Source organism: Gnatocerus cornutus, chromosome 7 (assembly GCF_029298725.1).
Source record: "Gnatocerus cornutus isolate USDA-ARS CGAHR chromosome 7, icGnaCorn1.1, whole genome shotgun sequence".
NCBI classification, from domain to species: Eukaryota; Metazoa; Arthropoda; class Insecta; order Coleoptera; family Tenebrionidae; genus Gnatocerus; species Gnatocerus cornutus.
The window spans coordinates 18954541-18982515 of record NC_142239.1 but is presented as its reverse complement, the minus strand read 5'-3'; the positions used below and the strand labels follow the sequence as shown (position 1 = coordinate 18982515).

Genomic DNA, 27975 nt, shown 5'->3' with positions numbered 1-27975 from the left:
TTTTGCGAAAATCCTCTGATGATATAATTTAATCTCACAACACATACTCATGCTTTCCATTTTATTGCATTTTATTGCATTTCAAGACAGTTTTCATCTAATTAGTAATAATTAAGAACACGCTATAGAAGTCCAAAGGTAATTAAGAATATTTACTTCAGTTACTTCAGGGGCTGGTTAATAAAACCATGTGTATCGAACCAAGGGCACCAAAATTATTGAAATCGATAAAAAAATCACCGACGCAGTGAATTGAAAAACCGACTTCAGATTCTTATTTCTGAAGCACGGATTGATGGAAAAAGCTGTTTTATCAGGTATTTCAGGTAGTTTTTGCTTGTGTCTGAAAATATATAAGTTTGCAGACTGACGCGAAACTTGGTTAACAGCATAATTTGACCGTCCAGAAACCGGAAAATTCAAATGCTAAGGGAAAGTTTGTGGGTTTGACTGAAGCAATTTTTGTTTAAAGAGTTTACTTATATAGTATAATCATACATCGAGTAACTGAAATATAGGCCTGGACGACGTTCACAGCGAAACTTAGAATACAGTAAAACATACTACTTATCAATATCATGGAAGTCCAGGCCACTACGCATTGCATTTCAATATTCTAACAAGACCCAAAAAACTGGTCAAAATCTATCACTGAAATTCGAAAAAAATGAGAGAAAATATTCGCATAAAAACCACAAAAAATAGAAGATAGTAAAAACAATGAAATTGCAAAAATTTACCTAATGAACACGTAATGTTTTGAAAATTTCTTAATAAACAATCTAAAAACTAACACAATACACAACGACATACACTCCGACATTCTATATCCTCACAAGAGGCCATCAGATGGCCCCGTATTCAGTTATGATGCAAAAAAATCTTATACACTCTTAAAAATTATCGTTAATCTCATAGAACAGAGCAGTCGATTGTTCGTATCGGACATAAATTATGGTGTAATGAGACTGGCACTAACTAAATATTTACAAAAATAATCTAATATTCTTACATACAAGTAATGTTATCTTGGTGTGATTCCATCCAGCTTCGACAAATGCACATCGGCGTCACGGAGGGCGGGCGCCGCGACGGCCACACCCTCACATTTCGTTGTTCTCGCTCAGCGGCGCCCTCTCTACAACTCTATCCGAAAAAGGTTAAAAATCTATCTTGTAAAGCTATATCAGGAAGCCGTGCCGAGAATATAAGTTAAGAAGACTGAGTTACAACTATGTACACCATATGGCATTGTTCTCTCAACCAGCATCAGACAAGTTGGCTTTGCTTGTCCCGAGATCAGGAAGTTTGGGGCGTGCCATGATCGACTTACAAAATAAAACAAAAAAAAAATATAACAAAAGAATCATCGTTACCAATCACAGCACAGAACTAGCGAAGACTTTTTGAGTGCGTGTCCAACTAACGAAATGAAAAATCTCTAAACGAAAAAACGTCCGCGTCGTTTACTGTACTTCTATCTTCGTGTTGCTCGCTTTTCTTCTTTTTTTTTGGTTGCTCTGATGGCTGACACGTTGATTTAAATTGTTCAGACACTTCACTGCACTAAACAGCACTGTTATTATCTGCGATCTCTGTACAAGAGATAAGTCTGTAGGGCTTGAGGCAGCTGCAAACTCATCACTTTCTCTTCGAGGTGCTGCTTGCCGAGGCGTTGGCGGATCACACGGCGGCAAAGGTCCATCAGCGGCAGCGGCTCAGCTAGAAACAAACATTCATGAGATTGCTGATCGAACCAAGGGCACCCTCGAAGTTTCAAAGCAAAACATCAATGAAACGAAGCACGTTTTTTGCGCCAAATGTATCGCACGCCAGGAAATGTTTATTTGATTCGTGCGTTCCGACCTTGAGGTCACGACGACGTGTCTTTGGTGGAAATTCAATCAGCGGTCGTCGTGACGCACAAGTGATTTCATCGATCGAGCATCCGAGGAAAAAACAACGTTGCGAACATTTCGAGTTTGAAAATCGTGCCAGCGTCGTCTCCTCCATTTTCACCATTGTTTACACAACTTAATTACTGTGTCAAGTTTATACAATCACAAATCTATCAGATTATGTAATTAGCATTGTTTACCGAAGTGAATTCTGCAATCGGGGAAAATGTCAAGGCTTTATTCGAAAGAGGGAAAAAATTCGTCGTTTGTTGGGTACTTACGGTCCAATCCGCCGATGTACCTCATGGTGATTTCGCAGTGCCCCCAAACGGCACTGACGATGGGATACAGTTTTCGCCCTTTCAACCCTCTGAACGCAACTCCCAAGTACTGGCCGTCCACAACAAAACTAAGCGTCCCTTCATCCATATCTAACACCACTAAAAACTTATCGGGCACTATGAAAGTCTCGTCCGGCTTTAACAAGGTCGGATACGTCACACCGGGACAATTTTTCGAGTCGTGATACAATTTGTTGCGTCCTGAAAATGAAAGAATTCAGTTTAGAGGTTGGTTGGGGTGAAGGGAATCAACTACCTAAATCCCACCCCCACGACGTGTCCGTGCTGCCCACCAGACTCTGATATCCGACGGAATGCAAAGGCGCCTCCGCCGTCGCGACGCCGACCACCGCGTGCGTCCCTCGCTGCCTCGTCGACCAGCACACCTCCCAGCAGTGCATCCCCTTCGTGAATCCCACTTTTCCTCTTATACAGTCTGTACTCTGGGCCACCGGATGTCTGTGGAACGTCAACTTATCGTCTTCTTTCACGAAGATGTTGAGAGAGCGGTCGTCCTGGTTCCAACTGTGCTTGAGCTGGGTCTCCCTGAGAGCCGCCGGCATATCCAGCAGCATGTCGAGTCGCGGTGGACGCGCGAAATCCTGCAAGCAAAGTGGTGTAGTTTTCCCGCTTTCCCGAAATAACCCAGACGCCGAGCTATACATAGCTGGACATAACCGTACCTGCGCCAGTTCCCTTGGGATGACGGGCTTGTAGGGTGCGGCTGCATCCCGGTTAACAGCCTTGACTCCTGACACCTTCTGGCCCATGCTCATGCCCCGGGCCCTACGTCGGCCCGTTTTGCACGGCACCACGGCCGCCTTGTATGCTCGCCTCACTTCGCACAGTCTACCGCTGCCCCCGCCGCCGCCGCCGCCGCCTCCGCTGGCTACCACGCTGCTTCTCACTGCGCTGCTGCGAATGCCGCTTTTGTACCTGTGCAAAAACAAAACCATCACCAACTGCTCCAACCAAACACGCCAAAAACAAACACCCTGTATACGACAAACCTTCCGGAAATGCCACCTTCATTCATGGGCGTCCGTGCCTCGCTTTGTAATCGCGCTTAATCACCGATGACGCAACCGTCCCCCACGTCGCCGAACGAAAATAGCCAACCTCCTCGAAGAAGATCCCGAAACTTTCATTTAACGAGACCGAATTCTCTTTCTCTAATTAAACGGGAATTATAATGGATTGTGTAACGACGGACGCCACTGCCGGGTTTAGTAGCTTTCACAATTGTGAAATTTTTCATTGATTATGTAAGAAAGCAGAGCGTGAAACTTCGTGATCATCGGCGTGATCTTGACCTTGACGATAATCTCGTTCGCCGACGACGAAGAGATCCTCTCACTTCGGAGGAGCGAAAATCTGACGTCACGGAGACGGGAGAAAACCTTGAAATCGCGCTTTTTTGGTAACATATACAGAGTGAAACCTTGAAATGCGTTGAAACTTTTCCGCCGCCAATTGATTCGTTATTGTTTCGGTCCCAATGTCAATCGGCCAATTCCTTCATGACTAACGACGTTAACTTGGACCAATCAGACGCGTTCGGGCTTAATTGACTCGACAAAGCTCATGACAATCAAGACGTCGTGACTCATCATCTCGGACAGAAAACGTTCGTTTCGTCAAAGCCTACGTCTACGCGTATGTTTGTAGAAAGCTCGCGTTGCGTCACGTCGTGGAGCAATCGGCCATATTGACCAACAGCGTTCGGTTGCGATACACGATTTTTCAATGGTGATTGTGAAGAAGAGGGGACGCAGACCGGCGACGCCCTGCGACAGGGACGGCTCTGAAATATTCGCTCACGTGACGTGACAGATGGAATCTTTGACCTATATTGGCGACGATCGGCACCGTTAACGCTGCGTCTGGCTAGCAACCGTCCCCAACCATTGACACACATAAAAAACAATGGAATAATCATTTTCTTCAAACTTTCAAAACTGATGATTTCACTGAAGGTCATGACGGCATACAAGGTCCCGCATCATCTTCGGAAGAACAAGAAGCAACCGTCACTAATTAGTCAGAGACGGCGTCGAAATTCTAATTGTTTGCGGATATCCGGTCACGCTAATGAACACGCGAAAAGAGAGTAAGTTACGTAAAAAAAAACACACAATTATAAAATGAATGAGACGAAAAAATTTACGAAATTCGACCTTTGTCCGATCTGTTAACCCAGTTTTTCGAGTCGGCTTCCCAATAAATAATCAGAAACGAGTTGGTGGAAAATCGACCGACCTTGGTGAAATTTTGCAGAACGAGAGATTTTTCGATGACGGTGAAGATTTCCGAGTTCCGCGGTTACCAGAAGCGAGCTGTGTCATAGAAACTAGCACTGGGAAGCAGATAACGGGCATTCTAAGACCCTTGCTATTTCGCACAAGGCAACAATGTGGTCAAGATTTCGAAACCGATTTGAGGGTGAAGAATCAAACACCCAAAAAGAGTCGATTCGGTTTGGTATCACTTCTTTATGAAAGCATTTTTTTTTGGGAGATTGTTTTCATTTCCAACAAAAGAGGCGGCGAATAATGGAGACCTAACAGGATTACTTCTCCCCAGCTGTTACTGGTTTGGAAATGCAGCGACCTTGGAGCATTGCAACCCTTCCCACCCTTCGAACGCCCCAAAGATCGTTGCGACCTGTGTGTGCTTGATAACGAAAAATCCCCGTTCTGATTGCGTGAAAAAGAAAGTTTCTGAAATTTTGCAACGGTTTCACGATTCCAAAAGAACAAAATTTCAATTTCCACCGAATTAGCAATCGACCGGTAGAAACGAAAGTAGAAAATCCCCGTCTCGATTACGGAGAAATTAATTATCTAATACTTCGGAATGAGTAAGTCGCCACAATTCCTGCGGTTCCAATCAAGAAGGTGCGCCTCGAAGAAGACAAAAACAATGACAAAACATCTCACACGGTCGTGTGACAACTGTCAAAAAACAGTCTCATTGTTGCCAACCGCCTAATTACTGCCGTTCCTTCCACTCAATTATATCCGAAACAATTCTCAGAAATTTCACGTTCTGCAATAGCAGCTGTTCGAAAGTAACACATGTTACAACACCACAAGCTTTTCACATCGTCCACTCCTCAACCGCCGCCGCCGTCCCTTTTCGAATTAGCCAACGTCATTGAGAAACGAAACATTTCGCAAAAGCGCACGATTTCACTCCGAAAAAAAAACCAACAGCACACAACATCCGGTAGACGAAAGCGTCGCAGTAGCCGATGTGGCGGCGTCGCCGCCGCCTCCACGCAACATCGTCGTCGGCTCGCCGTGAAAAACTTACTTCCGTCTGGCGTATTCCATTTTTTGTCGTAACGAACTGTTTAAAAAAAAATTCACCACAACGGACGTAACGTTACACCGACGGTTGGCATGCCTGCTCAGCGGTAACTGAAGCACGTGTGAACGCAACGAACAAAGAACGGATGGAGAGGGAAAAGGAGAGATGAAGGGAGGGAGAAGCGAACACGGCCGACTGCCGAATTTGTTGCTGCACTCTTGTTTTGTTGACTGAGGATGTACGGTAGGGGGCACGAAACGGGCTCTTACACGACGGCGACGGTTCACTTTCTATTTCAATTGGGAAATTGGCGGGCGTTTATGTAAAACGAACGGATGAAAATTCGGCGAAAGTTTTAGGCGCCTCGCTCACTTGATCGTTTCGTCATTGTATGACAGGGCGGCCATTTTTACTGTCATCTGTCGTTTGTTTACACTGTGTGGGGTCGAGGTTAAGCTGCGTGTCCACGAGCGAAGAAATCCGACCCCACGCTATTTTTAGCCTCGGATCGTAGAGCGTACTACGACCCTTAGGGCACCAAAACCAACATGGCGGACCTCCCCCACTCACGTCCTATTAGTACATGTGCTCTAGGAACAGATATAGCCCCAGTGCAGGTGGCTGAAAACTCTCCTTTCATGCCCAGATTTGGGACGCAGGTGGGCCAACACAACAAACTGTTGTTTACAAGGTAACAATATCAAAGAAACATGGCGTCAAAGAAGCCTTAGAAATCTGAGAGTGCATTGGCAGCCCTGTCTGTTTATCACAATGAAGTTAGGTAAAACATGACGTCACAACCGCAAAATGTCGAGCGATAAATCCACAAAATGTTCGAGGTTCAAATGATCAAATGTCCGAAACCCCCAAACTGAAAATCCCACGAGTTCGAATTTCCCAATTTTCGTTTTGAACAATATTAAAGAACAAAATGACGTCGAAAGAGGCTCTGAAATGTGAGTAGTGGTAGCCCTGCCTGTTCAATGCGGTGAAGTTGGGTACCAACATCACGTCATAACAGTGAAATGTCGAAACATAAATGCACAAAATATTAAAACCTCGACATTCTGGAAATTAAATGACCAAATGTCCGAAACCCCCGAACTGAAAATCCCACGAGTTCGAATTTCCAAAAAGCCAACCGCACGGGTCGTAGTGAAATGAAGTGAAATCTAAAAAAAATTGTTACAATTTTTACTTTGAAAAATGACATCAGAGGAAGCTCTGAAACGTTAAAGTGCAATGGTAGCCCTGCCTGTCGCCTATCAAGCAATAAATGAACAAAATGTTAAAACATCAACGTTTTGGAAGTTCAAATGATCAAACGTCCGAAACACCAGAACTGAAAATCCCACCAGTTCGAATTTCCAAAAAGCCAACCTCACGTGTAGCAGTGAAATGAAGTGAAATCTAAAAAATTGATCCCAATTTTCGCTTTAACAATAAAAAAGGAAAAAAAATGGCGTCAGAAGAGGCTTTGAAATGTCACAAAATGTTAAAACGTCCACATTCTAGAAGTTCAAATGACCAAATGTCCGAAACCCCCGAACTGAAAATCCCACGAGTTCGAATTTCCGAAAAGCCACCGCACGTGTCGCAGCAAAATGAAGAGAAACCTAAAAAATGTGTTCCAATTTTCACTTTCATCAAAACATCTGTCTACACGACGAAAATCCACGCACCTGCATCAATTTTTAATCATTTCTCGTTCTGTATCAATAAAACGTTCATTTCTCGCATAAAATTCCTTCGCCCGTAAAACGTCCATAAATTTCGATTTTCGAAAAAAATCATGAATAAATAAACAGCCTTGCGCGTTTCGATTCGTAAAAACGACTTTACGAGCCTCCAATCGCAAAAAACGTTGAATTTTACGCAATCCGAAACATAAATTCGAAAAAAACTCAAAATTCAACGCCACCTGTTGCACTTTCAAATCGGAACATTTCACCACCGGAAACGGCAAACATCTGTCACGATGTCGATGCTACCAACGTGAAAAAAAAAGTGTTTCGTCTGCGCCGTCGACTTTGTACAACCCTGTTCCAGACACATGAATCATAAAAGTATCCAGCACATTAACCACCCCTCACGGAACAGCTGACCGAGAGATCGTTCACCCCTGGTATAAACAGAGATTTTTCGTTCGAAACCGGGGGTGGCATGGGGCGGCGGATCGATGGAGGGTTTTCTTCGGGGGGGGTGGAAACGCTTTCAAGGCCTTCTAGAGCGAGAATGCAGGGGTTTTCAAGGGCATTAGCTCGCTGCGCTCGCTCCGAAAAAACCCAAAGTTGTCGTTTTATTCTAGTCGCGTTGGTAAATATGTTTTGATTCCTCATTTAACCTTCGCCAAGGTCTTCCACACGTTACGAAATCACCGCCGCCCAAACATTGGGAAAAAAATCCCCCAAACATTGCCGTTCGCGTTGTTTTTCTCGTCGGACAATTTATTACTTTATTGATCTTAACAGTGTCGATTAGCATAATTGAATAATTCGCGGCGAGGCCGTTGCACACGAGAAATTGCCGCCGCCGCCTCCACGTGTCCGATCGATACTCACTTGTTCTTCATAGCCTCCTCGACGAAATGCCGTAGATCATACGGCACACACACTATCCACTCTAAAGCGTCATTCACACGATCCATCGTCATCCATCGCACGAACCGACTGAAGCGAAGGCTCGAAAACTACCCTTGAGTTCGATATCTGTCTATCAAAACTACCTTCCCTCCGTCCAACTTCACCCCAAGAATACTAATGGTTTCAGCGCGGCGAAGAGGTCGAGAGGGGAGAGAATGCGATAAGACGAGAGAAAAACAGTTTTTCGATGGCGGTGGAAATAAATTGTGAAATTGCGACCTCAGAAAAGCGCCTTGGCCTGGAACGAAGATGAAAAATCACAAATGTGGAGTTCCCGGACTCCGCAAGGATCAACTTTCGAGCCTCTTCTATTTATAATGCGACCGCAGTGACATTCCTCGAAGAAATACCACAAAAATCCCACCAGCCGCCCGATAAGAAACACCATTTCGTCATTACTAAGTCTTCCCGTAATTTCTTTTTATACTGTGATGACTGGCGAACCTTACCTTCAGCATCGCCATAAGGTACGCAACTCGCGTCATATAAATGCGATTAAACGTAATTAAACGAAAAGCCTTGAAACGACGCTCATCGCCCGATGAAAATAATCAAGTAAACAAATTACCGCGGGTCTAAAAATACCACGAAAAAAATTTCATCTCGCCGTTACGACGATCATCTTAACGACTTTCGAGCCCGAAAACCGGTTTCCTGGGCATGGGAAAGCCAAGCAAAAGGGTTAAACCGAGACCTACATACCAACCGCATTTCCATGCAGGTAGCTAAACGAGAGCTAAACGAAAAGAAATTTTGATTTGGGGCGAAATGCGCCCGCATCGCCGGAAATATCCAGGACCGGCAGCAGTACGTACCTGAAACAAAGAGAACGAAATTAGACGGAGTACCACAAGGAGCCCATTGTTATTAAATATCGCTTTAGATGGACCTTCCGTTGGTCACGTTCTGCCAACATTGCCCCCCAACCCCAAAGGGTGAAAACGTTATCTCGCCTTTTAAAAAAACCAGACGCGCCAGATGTGAGGCGAAAATTCCAAAAATCCACCTCTGGAACGCAGCTGCCGGCTCAATAATTACGCACTGATAAAATAAAAAGCTCCGATAAGCGTCGCCAAGACAAACACGGCATTTTTTTCTCTTTATTTGCGCACCTTCGGGGACTTTCTTTCATGTTTACGTGGCAATATTGCGCCACTAAATGCATTTCAGGGCGTCGGAAGTTTCGGAGATAATTTGCTGCCGGGACGTTACCTACATTGTCGGGAAATGGGTCAAACGACTGAGAGCTTTTCCGAGCGATCAATGTGGACGCTCGCTGAAAAAAATACTCCACGGTGCTGGTCGGAAAACTCGCGAAAATCTCTCAACAGCTCGACTTAATTGAGAGCAAACCATCGAGGATCATCCGGCAAATCCGGATTAGCCAGAGCGCGTCGGAAAGTTATTTTAATTCTAAACAAAATTCCGTTGGGTTTGGTGATTTTCTCGTAATTAGCGACGATTCCTTCAAGAGGGGCTTCGAACCGTTAGGATTTTTCTACCTGGGCAGTGGGAATGGGGCGTTCAAAGGGTAATTTGTTAGGTTTATGGGAGCTGTTACCTGCGCGCTGAGCTTCGCAGAAGGGAAAATAGAAAGTTTTGGGAAAAGTGCTGATAACGACGGCAACGTGAGGCTTCTCCCCAACCTTGGCGCACAATTAACGAAATCCGTAATTAAACCCAACCTTTCGCAACCGGCACACAACAAAGGAACTTTTTCAATTGATCAGGAAACGTGAAAACCAAGGACGATTCTGATTAAACACGTGTCGTGCACCTGCGGCTATGAAGCACCAAAAAGAAAAAGCACAATGACGACAATTCGAAAGCGTTTCAGGGTCGGTCCAAAAATCCCCAAAAAAAAAATACTTCCATGTCTTGTTTCCTCGTCCGACGTGATAATCACAACGCCGAAATTCTGTACATTGTTCCGAACCGGACGTTGAACTTGCGACGAACAAAAGAAAGAGGATGTTGCGAAACGAAGAAGAGGTGAGGAAATTTCGTTAGTTTTTGGATGTTGGTTGGAGTGGATCCCCCGCCTTGATCTATCTTCTTTAGTTCCCACCGCCCCTCGATTGTTTCCAGCGCAGCCAACACAATGAACAATATTCGGAATTAAATAAACCGATTGTTCGTGGTCGTTCTCTGTGTCGTGGTCGCCGGAAACGAAGAAAGAAGGGAAACCGCGCGATCGAACGAAACCGAAGAACCAAAAAAGAAGAAACCGTCCGACCACAAGGCGAACGAGCCATGTTTTCAGTCCCGACGGTATCTTCGATGATTTTTTCTCTCGAGAGAGTCGTTCATCTTTTTTTTGACTCCCAGACACTCTACCTCCTGCCACCGTCGACGGGGAGCGGCGCCGAGTGCGGCAAAAGATTCGAGATGTGCGGACGATGACACACATCGTGACAAGGACACGCAGACGTCTTTTGTTTACATGTTGGTGAGGTCACGCACGCATCAAAAAATTCCAAATCAAAAATTTTTCCCATCACCGCAATGGTGGTGGAGTTTTAGAAGCGCTGGAACGACGGCGCGGTCGTCCCTTTTGGGTGGAAACGCAGCCGTTGGAACCCATTCCCATTAATTCTCTCAGTTCCGTCCCATTGATCGTAACGTTTACCATGAAATATGTGAAAGTCGCGACCCTGGGAAGCCAGCCGAGTTTTTGATCTCTTTTGTGTTTTTCTTTCTGCGCATAAGAAAGAAACGGTCCCATCGTTGCTACCATCACAATGACGATCGTGCCATTGTGATGGGACAATGGGCGGTGGGTGAGGACAAAAGGTCTCAAAAAGTTGGCAGCTTGCGAATTTCACATCGGCCGCGATTTTCGAAAAATAGATTTTGGCAACATTGACCAAAACGGAAATGGCAACTAGAGGGCTTCATTTCTGAAAATGTCTTTCACAACTGGTCCACAAAACACGTTTTGGTGACTGTTCGGTCAAAAATTTTGAACTTTGACACTCCGCGAGCTGTCCAAAAAACCAAAAACGGCGGTTTTTTGGCAAAATAATTAGAGTTTGTTACGACCAGAAGCGAGAAAGATTTCCACAATGGGCACAAATTTTGACATTTCCACCACAGTCACTCCACTGCACGTCACAAGCTCGCCAAATTCGCACAGAATCACCACGAACACGGTTCGCGTATGGGCGTCGCGACGCCGCCGCCACTTCACCACCGCCGTGATAAATACCTTGTTTCCATATTAAAGGGATGTGCTGACGGCTGAAAAATAGCGACACTATTCCAAAATCCGACATACGGAGTGACGGCTTGTCCGATAGTCAAAAAACACTGATGATTCCACACGAAACGTCCGAGAATCTTACTGTGAAAACTATGAACACTCAAAACACGGTTATTTCCAGGCAGCCAACAGAGTCCGAGCAGGGGAGAAGTTATCATGTCCGCTGCTCGCCAACACTAAACTCTAACCTTGGTGCGCCAGCGACGGACGACCGTGTACGACGACGCCATTGGTCCTGGTAGGGAGGCGCGGACGACGCCCACCAATCGCGAGCGAGAACCGAAAGCGGGAAATTTTGAAAAGATATAGACGTCGGGCGCACCCCGCGGCGATGACGGATATTTTCGGTGCGACACGCGAAATGCAAAAATTCCACAAACGGAGGAGGCTGGGCAAGTTCAAGGACTACTAGATTTCACAGAACGAAAAATTTACCCGAAAATCTCAGTTTCAGTCGCCGCCAGCTGCTGGCTGCATCCTGCATTTCGTGACGTTTCCATCTAAATTCGTCCGAATTCCTGCGTTTTACGACGAATAAAAAGCAACTTTAACCCCACAAAATTTTTTATTATCCGACTTCTTTCCCTGAAATTACCATAACAAGTTCTCCTGCCACATCCGTCAGTCAGCAGGAGAGACCAACGCGTCTATTTTAATGGCTAATTAAATTAAGATTCTGAATTTTTGTGTTTTTTTGCTGCCCTGCCCTGGCGTTTTTCGCTCGGCGAAATTCCATCGTACGTCGACCGAGGCGTCGCGACGCTCGCCGACATCGCCCGACGCCGAGGGGTCGTCGACGTGCAAGGGTAGAGGCGCGCTAACGCCATTGGTGTACGCTGCCGTAATGACCAAAACCAATAGCATACAGTATTGATCTGGTTCGTCGCAGGCGAAAATCGCACTTGCGACGACACGACAAAGGGGCGGTTTTTGGGGGCGGCGATCAGGGTAATCCTTGCGAAGAGTCGAGGCTAGGACGACGAGTAAGCAACTGGACGACTGGAGGGTGTACTAGCTTTTGTGAATATGTGTCTCGACGTCGGGAAAAAGTTGGCAGAAATGGGGAATTTTGGGCGCCCAGCAGGGGAGAAAAGTTTTCCCATTTTTAGAATCAAAATCCTGCGATTGCAAAAAAATTTAATTAAGGAACTCTCAGGAATACGGATTTCAAATAGCTTCGCTTCTTTCATTGAGGTATTATTAATAGAAATTTCCAGCAGGAATTCAAAGTAAAGAAGAGAATTCCCCGCAGGAACATTAAATTCTGTTACAATCAAAATATTCGCCAACGTAACTATTTTCCTGCCCCCCGCAGGAATGGAAAATTTTGAGGGTCGGGCGGCAGGAATACGAAAAAGTGCCATACAAGTGTGACCACCACTTTTAGAATCCTGCGATTTCTTTTCTTTCTTCGACTTATTATTAAAAACGTTCGGCAGGAATTCAAACTGAAGAAGCGAATTCCCAGCAGGAAAGTCAAATTTTATTAAATCCAAAATATTCGTCTACGTGAATTCGTGTGACTGCCACGCATCCAATTTTCGCAGCAGGAATGAGAAATTTTGAGAAAAATGCTACACCAATGTGACCACCATAATTCAATGACCGAAGAATATTTCAAACGGCAAACGTTCAGCAGGAATTCAAACTGAAGAAGTGAATTCCCTAAAAGACAAATTATGTTATTCGTCTACATGAATTGGTCTAAATTTCCTGCCCCCGATTATCAGTAATGGGAAATTTTGGGTGCCAGAGAGCAAGAATTCGAAAAAATGCCACCACTATTAGAATCAAAATCCTGCAAATTCAAACATCCAAAGCTGCTTAGAATAATAAATAACTTTCAGGAATATTTCGTTTTACGAGTTATTATTCGTTCAACAGGAATTCAAATTAAAAAAGCAAATTCCCTGCAAATCAAAGTATTCGGCAGGAATTAGAAAAAATGTGACCACCATAAAATCCTATAATTTTCAAGAATATTCCAAATGACATAGATTTAGCAGGAATTCCAACTGACGAAATGAATTCCCCGCAGGAAATCAAAAATATTCGGCAACGTGAATTCATCCAAACTTCCTGCTACATGCTCCTAGCAGAGATTGGAAAATTTAGGTGCCGAACAGCAGAAAAACGAAAAAATGTCACACCACTTCTAAAACTGAAATCCTGCGACTTCAAACATTCAATTTTCCTGTCCTATGCGCCCAATTTTCGCAGCAGGAATTAGAAATTTTGGCTATGCGGCCGCAGAAATAAATAAAATGCCACACGATTGTGAGCACATTAAAATTCAATAACTTTCAAGAATCGTTCAGCAGGAATTCAAACTGAAGAAGCAAGAAGTAAATTCCCTACAAAAAAATCAAATTCTGTTACAATCAAAATATTCGCCAACGTGAATTAAATATGTAGTCTAAATTCCCTGCCCCACGAGCCCAACAAAGATAAGAAATTTTGGTTGCCAAGCAGCAAGAATAGAAAAAAACGTGACACCAATGTGACCACCATAAATTTCAATGACGGTCAAAAATATTTCAAATAGCAAACAGCAGGAATTTAAACTGAAAAAGCAGGAAAGTCAAATCAAAATATTCGTCAACGTGAATTTGTCCAAATTTCCTGTCCCCTGCCCCCAGTAGAAATGGGGAATTTTGGGTGCCATAAAATTCAATAACTTTCAAATGGCAAACGTTCAGCAGGAATTCAAATTACAAAAGAAAATTCTCTGCAGGAAATGCTTTACCAGTGTGACCATTATGTTTAGAATCAAAATCCTGCGCTTTCAGACATCCAAAACTGTTTATAATATTAAATAACTTTCAGAAAAAAAAAATTACGAGTTATTATTCGTTCAACAGAAATTCAAACTTAAAAGGTGAATTCCCAGCAGGAAATTCTCTTTCTAGGAAAACTTTCGTCGGCGTGACTGTTCCTGCCGCTTTTCCATCCATCAGCGGGAAAACCGAACTCTATCAATTTCCACCCGCAGTGGTCACGTTTTAAAAACACCACTGCCTACATCAAAAGGGTTGTCTCCCCCTCGCAATATCGTTCCGCGCTCATCTCTAACCACCCCGGAGTGTAACAAAGAGCTGTTGGCAGGAGCGGCAATTCTCCGTAATAATCCGACCGGAATCGCGTTTACATACAAATCAAAATGGAGCGAGAGGGGATGAAATTGCCACCACGTATAGCAACCCCCGTCTGTTACTAGGTGGCTTGATTAATAAAAAAATGTGATAGTAACGACCCTAAGACATCTCCTTGCGGAACACCCCAGTGAAAGTCGCAAAAATTGTGCAAAATTCTAGTGAGAGTGAATAGAGGTGAGAGTAAGAAAGTTACGAAACGGAAAAGTAAAGCGATTGTGTCGCACATAAATAATAAAAACGGTTACGATCGCACGCTATTGCGATGGTTTTGAATGGTGGCCGAAAAATGGGGGAATTTGAAAAATTTAGACCTTGGAGTGGCCGCTGTTCGCTCACACAAAGACAATTACATAATAACAATTACACATATATGCACACGTACAGGGTCACAGGCGTCGTTTAAATATTTTTAAATTATCGTCGTCCGTTAATGAAGGCAGATGGTTTCAAAACCGTGACGCCTACCGAGCGTTTCAAGTACATTTTAGAAGGGGAAAACAAAAACGCGATGAATTATTCTTAAAAATCAAGATTTTTCCAACTGTAGACCTCCAGTGTTTAAATTGGGAACTGCAGCGCCGGCTTCTCCTCAAAGTGGATGTCCTTACACGGCAGCTTTGTAATTACAGAAAGTTTGACGGAGCTTACACACAATAGAACTATATATGTGGGTTGCGAGGCTTTCAAGTTTGGGGGAAACCCGAGATATTATCAAAAAAATTAAAACCCCGTCTCTGTATTTTAACCTCCCTCCACCCCATTATCTGAATCTACCGTGCGACGATAAAAACCTCGCATCGAAGCTCGTACGTGTGCCTCCATAAATTTCATTATTTGTAATTAAAATTATGAAAGGGGGAGCACGGGGTCGACGAACTCCCACTTTAACCCATATAAAGAGCGTGTCCAGAGGGTGGCCATCCCTCGTCCCCACAATCGATTTTTCTAATTTGTTTATTTCGAAACTCACCTAATAAATCCGAAGATTGTACGTCAACATTCTCGGGTTCGGCGTCATCGTCGTCGGAAGTCCTGGAAAACAAGAACGGTGAATTCCTGTGGGATATTAATAAGTGAGGTAATTGGGATATTTATAAGTGGCGCGATGAACTCGATTTTTTTTGATCGAGCGATTTTGGATGTTTTTCTTGGAGGCGAAATGGGATTTTTGATTGATCGCAAAAGCGTCGAGGCCAATGACTAGCTCGCCAAAAAATCCCAAGAACTTCCTTTGGGTAATTTCGTTTTAATACCAATGGTCATTTCCTGGTACGAAGGGGCGATGGTACCTCAAGCCCCGACACAAAGGATCGAATTTTTCCCCATTAGCAGACCAAACTCAGACAGACCCAAGGCACAGGTAAACCAACCTTGGAAGCGGTCAACGTTCACCGGTACCAAGTCTAGTCGACCAGATGGTTCTTCGCCGTCGCAACGCAGTACCCAGACGACGATGCCGTTGAACCTGCACTTTTAGAAGGGACTTTTGTTTGAACGACGACGTTTTCACATTGGAGAGTAGCGTGAACGGAACAACCGCAAGAAAGATAAGTTGAAGGACGGACAATATTGTTTTATTCGGCGTAATAACAATCACCGCGACGACGGAGCGGCACGCGACATTTCGTACGAGCGACATTTTGTCGAGCGGGTTAACAAACCTAGTTGAAATTACACTCGTGGACTCCGTAGTTCGTGTTCACATCCGCGCGTTTTCCTAAGGCTTCGACCATGACTTCCTCAAAAATCACCTTTCCATAACAACGTAGACATTTCCGAGCGAGTGAGACGAAAAAAGACGAATTTTTTCCAGGTCCGTCCGGTCGTCAGGTATAAAATCTTCAGTTGATGGATTTTATGCCTGTAGACTTTATATTTTTAACTTGTATACCTGAGCTCAGGTGCTCGATTTGTGTTATTAGTCGGAGTTGCATGGACTTTGAAAGGTAGAAGCTACGGATTAGACCTGGAGCGAAGAACCCAACAGATGGTCCTTTGACCACACAAAGAAAACACTTTGGTGAGGCGAGGGGACGTGTGAAAATGACAAAAATTACGCACGATTTTCCTTGAAACGCACAATGATTCCCATCAAACCATCTTGATCCATTCTAATCAATCAATCTTTCCGACCTCGAGCGGTTCATCGACTGCGTCCGACAAAAAAAGCTTCCTTGAACGATCTTCACTGGAAATCGGAATTTCGAAAGGATTCAGTGTGAACGACACTCCGAAAAGCGACCGTTACCGCCGTCCCCCGTGACATTTACCAAAAAAATTAGCAGGAAATTACGTTTCAATGTCAGCGATGACGAAAAACCTGCTGATTTTCGCGAAAGGTGCGAGGAAATCGGTCGATGGACCCGTTTATCTAATTTTCACACGATCCAAACTCGTCGAAGGTCAAAATTATTATAGACCAGTCGACGGACATCCTTCTGTTTCTTTTTTTTTTGAGAAAATTTCCTTACGTAATCGTCCTTTGGCCGGTAATTATCCTTGGCCGAAGACACCGAAATTAGGCAACTGCCAAGGACTATCGTTTTTCCCAAGTGTTTGGAAAACCTACGCCTCGTAGAGAACGTAATGAGGTTTTTTTTAAGCGGAAACACTCAAATCAGAGAGTTAATAAGCATGAAAATTTGTAAATCGGCCAAATGAGAGGACCTTGCGAGTCAAAATTAGGCGAGCGGTCACTGGGTGTGTGTATCAGGAAAATTTCATTGTTTTCGTGACTTTTCAAAGTTCGAGGTGAGCCAAATCTCGCCGCGTGCGTCAAAATGGCACTGCTTCAAATCTCCCTTTCTTCTTCCATAATCGCGCGCGTTTAAAACGCCATCAAGACTTAATTCCGCCATTGAAATGTTTTCACGTATAAACGCTCTATGGGTTTAACCCTGAAATGGTCGTTACCATTTCGCTCTATTATTTGACCTTTGTCGAACGAAGTGAAAGGCTGATGATATTTTGCTCTCCGTTTCAAAATTAATCGAGACCGACGTTTCGTGCGATTAAAAATGAAGAAAAACCGCTCGCGATTGGGTAACGACCCAAATTAACAACAAAAACCGCGTTCGATGCTAGTTTTCGTGATCGGGATTCTTATGCAAATTCAGTAATTTTCGTCCAGAGCCGATATTTTCGCCGCTTTTCAGAGCGAAACGTCACGTCCATTCGCGATAAAATGGGCGCAGTTTTCCCATACGTTGCAAAAACGGTAATTTACAAGTGACGTCAAATCACAACCTTGAGAGTTACTTAGCGGGGAAAAACAACGCTGCAGCCCCCAATAAAAAATTCAATCCGGACGTTGCAAAAAGCGCCTAAACTGTAATGACGAGGGATGATCATCGGCGCTAAAATAAAACCCATTAAAAATTAAACACGTCCCTCGTTTTAGGGGTTGCTAGCACGTCGAGGGTAGAGCTTGCCAGCCGTCGAATCGATAGCGTCGAGTCCTTGCGGCAGGACGAGCAACGTTCCTGCATTCCACCCTTTCGATATTACCGAAGAGTTTGATTTTCAGGAAATAACAAAACGTTTTCAAATAAAAATGACGCGCTCATTCGAGGGTGCGCCGCCCCCTACACCCCCTATTCATGCCGTTGAGTGAATGAAGAGTGACGTAATCACCTGGGGGTGGCAAAAATTCCAAACTTCCACAATTTTCCAGTGACGTATGCAACCAACAATACCACATCACTGTCTGAGACGGTGGCGCCATCTAGTAAAGAATAACTAAACCGCGCGCCTGCAATTTTACAGTTTCCTATAATACTGGTGGGAAAAGCGTGGGCAGCCCGCACCCATGGAAATTTATGATTTCCTGAAAATCTCATTGAATTAATCAATTGATGTAATGGGAAATGACACCAAGGTCGCGTTTTAGTCGTACCAGCCACCGATAGTAAACCCAAAACTCCCCAAAAAAACGAATTCGAAATTCGTTTTGTGGGTCGTCTAGAGGAGTGCCACTCTGACTTGACACATTGTTTGAAATGAAATCATAAACGGGTTTATTTCCATTAACGAAATACGCTTCTTGCGTAAGAAACATTTTTCTATATTCTCCTCGTTGCTTCGTTTTATGTATTTTATTTTTTTCTCAAGGTTTACGTACCGCGAATTGTTGGGTCAGTGTGTCAATCGGTTTGACCAAGGTCTCCAAATTTGGTCAATAAAAACAGAACTCTGCAATACCGACACGGCCGTTTCCGCGTTTCACAGCATTGAACTTTGTGTAACGCAACGATGGAATTACAAAAATAGACAAGACTGAAAAAAGTCATCTGAGCGACCCTGGACTTGCGGTGTGGTGCTACTTTCACGTCGTTTTTCATTGATCCGAAAACCGATTTTTAATGTTGAGACACTCCTGTTTCGATTTACATATTTTCTATTATTTTTAAATACAATTGGCATTTTCTCGGTACACTCCGACTTTATTTACATTGAATGCGATCATAGGTGGCTCGAAAGTTCAACAGACTTGATAAACCAACAATTACATTTTTCAGTTGGTAGCACTGATTAACAATGATTTAATCAAGATAACGAGAAAGTGAGGTTATATCACTTGAAAATGGCGTCTGATTTAGAATACAACCAATGAGGGTTGAGGGTTTGGATCACATGAACACTTATCTTGACCCTGAATTGATAATTTTTTAAGTGTGTTTATAATAAAACCGATGAAATAGTCAACAATTAGCGAGTACCTTCTATTTATATCGCAAAATTAAATTATACACAAACATAGAAAAACGAGAATCGTTTACTAGCGACCTCATTGATGACCTTGACGTTAATTATCATCTAGACGCGCTAAGTACGACGAAAGTGTCATCGAAAAATCGGCGAAAGGTCATCAAAGAGAAAAAACTTCGACGACAAAAATAATGCACCGTTGGTATACGCAATCGACACTAACCTCGATTTTAATTACGTCAACGAAAAAAAAGTTTTGTGGCTAAACCATTTCCTGATCCGCCTAGAGAAAAATTCCCGAAATGTCAAAAAATAGCATGAGAAGCATTAAATTTTGAACGTATGTCAGCTTCTTACTCGAAAACTGTCAGACATTTACTTTTCATACGTCAAAACAACTGTGATGGTGTTAGTTACGACATGAAATTTGTGCTCAAAGCCAACTGCTAATGAAAATCTAATGGACACAGTCGACAGTCGCGAGAAAAAATTATGTTGAGTTGTTTGATTGGTCGATTAGACACAACATAACCTAAAAATCTCAATCTGCTGTGTCAAATGATAAAAAGCTCAAAGCAATAGAGTCATCTAACAAAGATCTCAATGGATAGAATGCCCAAAATCATAAAAACAATGAAGGTGATTTTTTTTCTCAAAGCCAACGGCGAATACAAAATTAATGAATACAGTCGCGAACAAAACTTTTAAATTGTCAACGTCACTACAATGACTACACGATATAAACGACGTGATTCCAGTGGAGCAAAAACTAGCAAACTACTAAATGTTACATATCTCAAAATGTCGAAAGATCAAAAGTTCAATACAATGAAGTCATGTCCAAAATGCAGAAAAACAATAAATGGATACAGTCGCGAACATAGCTTTTAAATCGTAAATGTCACTATTTTGACATGTTAGGACCGATGAAAATTTTGTGCTGTTGACTGTACACGATAAAAAAAACGTCCCATAAGATCAAAAGCCTCTAAACTATCAAATGGAAGATATCTTAAAATTGCAAATAAGCAAAAGTTCAATGCAATTGAGTCTAACAAAAATCTCAGTGGATCGAAAGAGCAAATTTCAAAAGAACAGGGAATGGAACAATCTCACTGTTTATTTTGACATGTTAACCATCAGATTTAACGTATGATTGCTCCATTGTACACAATATAACCTAATAATATCAATTTTGCGACCAAATTTACTGTTGTCAAGATCAAAAGCCACTAAATTATCAAATGTAAGATATCTCAAAATTTCGAATAACCAAAAGCTCTATTTAATGGAGTTTAATGGAGTAAAAATCTCAATAGATCGAAAGCCCAAATAAAACAACAAAAATAAATGACACGTTAACTATAATGACTGTCGTTTGATTGGTCTATTGTACTCAACATAACCCACGTTATATGGAAAACAATCAAATCTCAAAATTTCAAAGCCAAATCTAACAAAGATTCGAGTGCATCAGTCTTAGGAAATCAGGGAAATCTAAAGAAAATCACGGGAAATCGTTAGGGGCAATCAATAGAAAATCAGGAGAAGTTCTATGAAATCACAAAGAAATAAGGAGAAGTTAGACGAAAACACAAGGAAATCAGGAAAATTTAGACGAAATTACAAGGAAATAAGGGGAAGTTGAACGAAATCTCAAGAAAATCAGGGAAATTTTTAAGAAATCACCAGGAAATAAGAGGAAGTTGGACGAAATCACAAGGAATTCAGTGAAAGTTTCACGAAATAACAAGCAAATGAGGAGAAGTTGGACGAAATTTCAAGAAAATCAGAGGACATTTTATGAAATCACAAGGAAATAAGGAAAAGTTGCACGAAATCACAAAGAGTTCAGTAGAAGTTTTACAAAATAACAAGCAAATAAGGAAATCTCAAAAAAAACAGAAATTTTTAAGAAATCACTAGGATATAAGGGGAAGTTGGACGAAATCACAAAGAATTCAGTGAAAGTTTCACGAAATAACAAGCAAATAAGGGGAAACTGAACGAAACTACAAGAAAATCAGGGAAAGTTTTAGAAAATAACAAGCAAATAAGGGCAAGTTGGACGAAATCTCATGGAAATTAGAGGAAGTTTTATGAATTCACAAGGAAATAAGGGTAAGTGGCACGAAAGTACAAGAAAACCAGGAGAAGTTTTATAAAATCACTAGGAAATAAGGGGAAGTTGCACGAAATTACAAGAAAATCAGGAGAAGTTTTATAAAATCACTAGGAAATAAGGGGAAGTTGTACGAAATCACCAGGAATTCACTGGAAGTTTCACGAAATTACAAGTAAAGAAGGGAAAGTTGGACGAAATCTCAAAGAAATTAAGAGAAGTTTTATGAAATCACAAGGAAGTAAAGGGAAGTTGAACGAAATCACAAGAAAATCAGGAAAACTCAAATGCAAGCCATTTTTGAGAAGTATAAACCCCTGGCAAAAATCTCAATGGATCGAAAGCCCAACTTATGAAAATTGAAGAACGTCAAATTACCAAAAACCGAAAACTAAAAAAACTTATCAAACTTGCAAATTTCCAAAATATTAAATTGTTTTGTTTGGTCTATTTCTGGACTTTATGACACAAATGCCGCCATAAATTTGAATAACTGCTTTGTTTGGACTTATTCGGAAATGCAAAGAGATTTTTACCGGCGAGACACAGTTTTGCCGACAATATAATACACAAGGAAGTAAACACGTATTGTCTTTTGTCTCTTTTATCACGACTATTGTTCCATTATTCGTTTTCATACCAAAATTTTTATTCCTGCGACCCAACTAATTATGCAAATTTCGCTCAACTACTCCACGACATTGTTCACAATTTTTGCCTCGGAATCACTAGGTAATCAATCACCGGAACGTTCATTCCATTGCAAAATAATTGCAACACTGCGATGACCTTTTATCACTGAAATTATTTACAAAATCGTAATCGCCATTACGGAAAAAACACATCCATCTTGTTTTCGTTGCGATTTTTGACAGAACTCACGTTTCTGTGATTTTTTTCCGATCGTTTCGAAAGTGCAATTTCATACTTGGCGAGTCATGACATGAATATTTGCGATGATCGGTGCATTTTTGTGTAATTCGAAGCGAACGTTGGCGCAACTTCGCCGTCGTCAAGGGTGCTGAAGATGACGCGAGAACGACGAAACGAAACGAATCGTAAAGTAACTGATAGTAGGCTGTTTACCTTTGGACTAATTTGCATTTTTATGACAGCTGAGTCATCAAAGACAATTGGATTAATAAAATAACGCGTGAAGTTGCTGCAGAGAAAGACGAAATAGTTCTAGAGAAAACAAAAAAAGTGCAATCAAAGGTCGCATCAAAGTTCACGATCTATTTAAACAAATTTCATATTTCAGATTAGTAATAATGGTTTATTCGAATCAACAGGTTAGCCAACTTTACCTTATCGTAATTAATAAATCCCCTGATAACATCACAAATCACTGACAACAACAGAAAATTAAAAACACCAACACGTGTACACAGAAAACGTCTGCTCGGTCTAAAAATAGCCAACGACGGATAACAAGAAAATTGACGCGGAGGAACACCTCGTCGGAGGAGGCGCCGTCACTTTTTTCACCCGACAATTGAACATCGTCTTGCGATTGTTTCGCGCACTCAAACGCGCATAGTTGGCTCTTTTCGGGGTTAAAACTGCGCATTGGTTGAGAGTTTAAAGTTCTGAGTGATAAGGGAAGGTCGGTTTCTTCCGTTTGGTGGAAAAATGTGATAAAGCTGTTGCTACAAAGTCTGGAGAGATTTTTATGGGAATTTTATTGCAGGAGTTGAATCTCTTCCTGCACCACTAAAACGGGGAAACGTAAACTGAACGTCCTCGATAACACCTCATTATTCGAGAAATTAACATTATTATCGCGACTTCATGGAACTTTTACCAGTTGATTTCGAACAATGAAAGTCCGGAAGAAACCGTTTGCAGGATCACGCTTCGCAAATCGCGAATTGGATGTACGTCCACGCTTCTTCGGATTTTCACTCAGTTTTCACTCAGTTGCGAAATTTTAATGAAATTGGACAGACTATTCTTGACCTTGAATGATGTAACTGTGTCAAGCGCGACGAAAATGTCAATCGTGGACCTTGAAGGGACTGGGACAGAGAGAATCTGATGATGAACGCTCATCCTATCGAAACGTCTCAATCAACTGAGCAAATATTCATCCAATTAAAACAGTTTTATTGCGCCACGTGGCCATCAACCGACACTTACTCATTACTCCATTCAACCTCGATAAAAATACGAAGTTCTTCCATTCACACGATGATTCACGATCTTTATTTTATAAACAAAGGGTCTTCGCCATTGATAGAAGCAATTATGCGCGCCATTATCGATTGGAAATAGTTTTTCTTCTACTTTAAATTTAGACGCCCTTGGGCGTAATCGATTAGAGACGACACCACCAGGAAAAAATTGAAACCTTCCAAGGAAAATCCAGACGGCCATGTTTACCGACGAAGATAAACTCGGAATGTTATTGTTATTATTATTATTAGTTTTTCGTCTCGGTAATGTTTATTTAGACTTCCTCATGGGAATCGTTGGATAGTAGACCTTAATTAAGACACTTCCTGGGATGTGCAACTCGTTTGGAAGAAAAAATCGGAGGAATGTGGTAATGTAAACGGTTCTCCAAGAAGTTCCCATGCTTTGCACAACCTGGTTAGCACTTTTTTACATTTTAGTACTGTAAGAGCCTCATTAAAGCATGGTGTTCAATTGTTTCCGATGTTTTAAAGCAGCGTTTTGTGAGTTGGTACTCCAATCAATTGCAAAACTATATATTAATCCAATAATAAACGTTATTTATTTACGACTTTTGCAATTCGAAAGATGGTACCTTATGATTATTACTTTAATTTCTTATTTTGCAATTTTATTTTGAATTAAAAAAGTAGAATAATTTAATAAGAAGTAGATAAAACGTTGTATGTCACTCGTGAGATAGCGGGCTTATAATGACTCGAACTAACGCCCCTCTCAAGTAACTCATCACACTCGTAATTGCAATGATGCCTCTACCCCACTAGTAACACAAATATCAATTATTATTAACAGTTGACACTTGAATGACATTTCACCAACTTTGCCGTTCAAAACTTCAATTTTCATAACGTTCATGCAGTTCAATCTGTTTTAATTTATTCTTTTTAAAATTTTGGGCTTTCGATCCATTGAGGTCTTTCTAGACCACTCCACAGCTTCGAGCTTTTGATCATTCGACATTTTGAGATATTTGACATTTGATAGTTTTCTGGCTTTTGACCTAATGAAACACAGCACAAATTTTTTTGCGTCAAATTGGCATTTATAGGTTATGTTGTGTACAATCAACCAATCAAACGACAAACCTTATGGTTAATATGTCAAAACAAATCATGTTTCACTTTTTTTATTATTTGGGTTTTCGATTCACTGAAATAACTTCGAACTTTTGATCAATCGAAATTTTGAAATTTGCTGGTTTTTCATTTACTGAGACTTTTATATTGTGACAGTTGATTGTAAAAAAAATTGACCAATCGCACGACAAACATGGGTAACAACATGTCAAAACAAACAGTTCAGTCTGTTTCATTCATTTACAGTTTTTTTTTTTTTTTGGAAGTTTGGGCTTTTGATTCATTGAGATTTTGGTTGGACAACTCCATTGCATTGGGCTTTTGGTTACATGAAATTTTGAGATATATGACATGTGAGTCACATACTTTATATCGTGTACAGTCAACAGCACAATATTTTGCTCGTTCGTAACATGTCAAAAAAAGATTTGGTCGTTCGCGACTGTAGTCTATTAAATTTCCATTCATAGTTGGCTTTGAGAAAAAAAAACATTTGTCGTTTTTTGATTTTAGTTATTCGATCCATTATGGTCTTAGTTACGTGACTCCTTTGTTTTGAGTTTTTAATCATTCGACATTTTAAGAAATTAACATTTGAAAATTTGCTAGTTTTGATCACCTCCTTTATATCGTGTAGTCAGTAAACCAAAATTTTGTTCGTCAAATTGACATTTATAAGTAATGTTGTCTAAAACGACAAAGCATGCTGTTGACATGTCAAAACAGTGACACAACATTTTAGGTTCGCTACTGTAATCTATTAAATTGCCATTCATAGTAGGCTTTGAGAACAAAATTCATGTCGCAGCCAACACCACCGCAGCAGCAGTTTTGACGTATGAAAACTTAATATTTGGGAGATTTGACAGTTTTCGAGCTAGAAGCCGACACACGTTCAAAATGCATGGCCTACCCGATATGACTTTTTGTCAAAAATTTCGATCAATGACTTGTTTTCAGTTTTTCAAGCGACCCGGGGCATCAAAATTTCTAAAACCGGCTCTGGTTCAAGGTCTTTCAAAACCTGTTTCAATTTTAGGCCACCAGTAAAGGTCGTCACTTTTTTGGCTCCCTCTGTACAAAGCACCTGATTTGACTACGAATGAAATGAAATGAAACGAGTGAGGTTATGTCTTTTTTGCCTTTTTCTTATTCTAATCTTATAATAGCCCCGTCCCCTGTCTAAACGTGGCCCCTTCGTCATTGAACGTAAGGTTAACTACACTTGTTTACAGTGGCCATAAAACCAGAAAAATAAACCTAAAATTGAGCTAACCTCAACGTCACATTCACGTCAAATCCAGTTTATATTTTTATTTCGCCATGGAATCCTTCGTCTTATCACGAGATTATTTCAAATAACGACCCAAAACAAAATAACTCTGACACTCAGGATGACAACTCGAAAAAAAAACCTAGACCCACGTGACCTCCCTGTTAATTTTTCAAACAGACGAAGTTGACAATTATGATAATTCGTGCTACCAACTGAAATTTCCATAAAAATCCAACGACGCCGCTAGCGAGGTCATTCTTTTAATTACCGTCGGCGTCACTTCGAAAGCCACCAGGGCGAACACCAAACAAACATGGCGGGTTTAACCCCCTGGAGCGGCGGGGTTGCTTTTTACATAAATAGAGACAACATGGGGGGACGGGGATGAGAGGATCGTGGAGAGGCTTCAACTGGATTCTCTGCGGGAACTTACCAGTTTTTGGTGGTGAACGCCGTTGGAGGGATAGTCACTTTGGGCACTTTTTCACACTTTCAAGGGGGCGCGGGAGCACTAGCACGAAAAATAAACGGCGAGAAGGTCGGAATACGACGGTTATTCCGATATAAACATAACTGTGCGCTCGAAATGGTAAGCAATTGTCAACTGAATTGACATTTGGTTTGTGTCATGTGACCTGAAAAGAGGGCTCTGCAGGCCGGGAGGCGTGGTTTGAGCAAAAAATCAGAGAGGGCGACAGCGCGGCGGTTGCAGAGCGCCGGTAAAACAGCGACCTAATCGGCAAGCGCGACTTTTATTTAAATTTAAATCATTTCGGTATTTTTGTACATTAATTGTGACGTTTCGCTACCTAAATCCTAAAGTGACGACCAAAAGAGCTCAATACTATCGGTCCACTCATTAAAAAGTTAAGTTGGCAGCAGCCCCTAGCGATTTTTATCAATAATCATCAATATTAGTTGAAATCTTCCTTTTGCAGCAATTTTTTAATTAAATATTGATTATTACACTCAACTTTAACAACGTGTTGACCTCAAAAATCGCTACATTCAATTTTCCTCTAATTTTCTCTCTAAAGAATTGAAAGTCTAATTTTCACCCAAGAATTTTTGAAAATTTACATTATTGAAAACAATGAGCGGCATTTTTTTTTAGTACAGTTTTGGCGGCGGAATTTTAGACAGGATTTTTTAATTATGTCAAATAAATCCAATGTGAACCATACTTTAATGTCATTATTCATGTTGCAAAACGTCAAAGTCCAATCAAAGTTGACTTTTCATAGAGAATATAAAGATCGTTTCACATTTGACTGTTAATCGAAAGTGTACACTATAGTTTATCCGGTGAGAGATTGGGAGATTTCGACAGTTGACATATAGGTTGGTAGCAAATTATGCTACAAAATACACTAAAAACACTAAATTCCTAGGGTTGTCAGTAACTGGGGTTATTTTGTTATTTTAAATTTCGCGCGTATGGTACACTTTTTATTGCGTAGATTTAGAGACTTTTCTGTCATTCAAACTCTCACTGTACGAACTATAGCAGGCTTTAGAATTCGCTTTATGTTGGTACAACTTGCCAGTTTGATCTTGAACCACAGAAAAGTCAGTAGCGACAGCTAGCCAAAAATTGCGAAACTCCCCTCAACAAACTTTTTCAGGCGGCAAATTCAAACAGGGGGGTTGACATTCACTCTACACATGTAAAATGTAAGTTTCGGTCCCATACTAACCAAACCAACTTAAAATCTTAATGAAACGAAAGTAACTAAGATTTTTCCGAACCTGCCTCTTCTGGTTATTATTCTGTGGTTTTATTGACAGTTTGAGGTTAAACATGTTTTGATATGCGGAGATAACAGAGTTACCAACATGTACATAAATGCAAGGCTTACTAAACTCGTCTGAAAGCCTTGGATGCTTGACAATAATTAATTACAGCTTCGTTGAAATAATTTAGGAAAGTAGGTTGCAAATTATAAGGGTGCTTACGTTGAAGCATTACTCTAGTTTCAGTGTAATCA

The 27975-nt window shown here is 41.5% G+C and overlaps 1 protein-coding gene across 5 annotated transcripts; it reads right to left on the bottom strand.

Moving 5' to 3' along the window:
* Window positions 1–1493: 1493 nt before the first annotated feature.
* gus (splA/ryanodine receptor domain and SOCS box containing gustavus) lies at window positions 1494–26613 on the bottom strand. 5 transcript variants are annotated; one of them, XM_088040421.1, is made up of 6 exons: window positions 26421–26613; window positions 15581–15642; window positions 2923–3175; window positions 2496–2841; window positions 2180–2440; window positions 1494–1722 (listed from the first exon to the last, which is right to left on the bottom strand). In XM_088040421.1, exons 3-6 carry the CDS (start codon window positions 3013–3015, stop codon window positions 1583–1585), a joined length of 840 nt encoding a protein of 279 aa, XP_087896547.1. In that variant the 5' UTR covers window positions 3016–3175; window positions 15581–15642; window positions 26421–26613; the 3' UTR covers window positions 1494–1582. The 5 variants fall into 5 exon arrangements, with proteins under 5 accessions (XP_087896547.1, XP_087896548.1, XP_087896549.1 ...); XM_088040422.1 differs by lacking the exon at window positions 26421–26613 and adding an exon at window positions 22747–22771; XM_088040423.1 differs by lacking the exon at window positions 26421–26613 and having other exon boundaries at window positions 15581–15666.
* Window positions 26614–27975: the final 1362 nt, after the last annotated feature.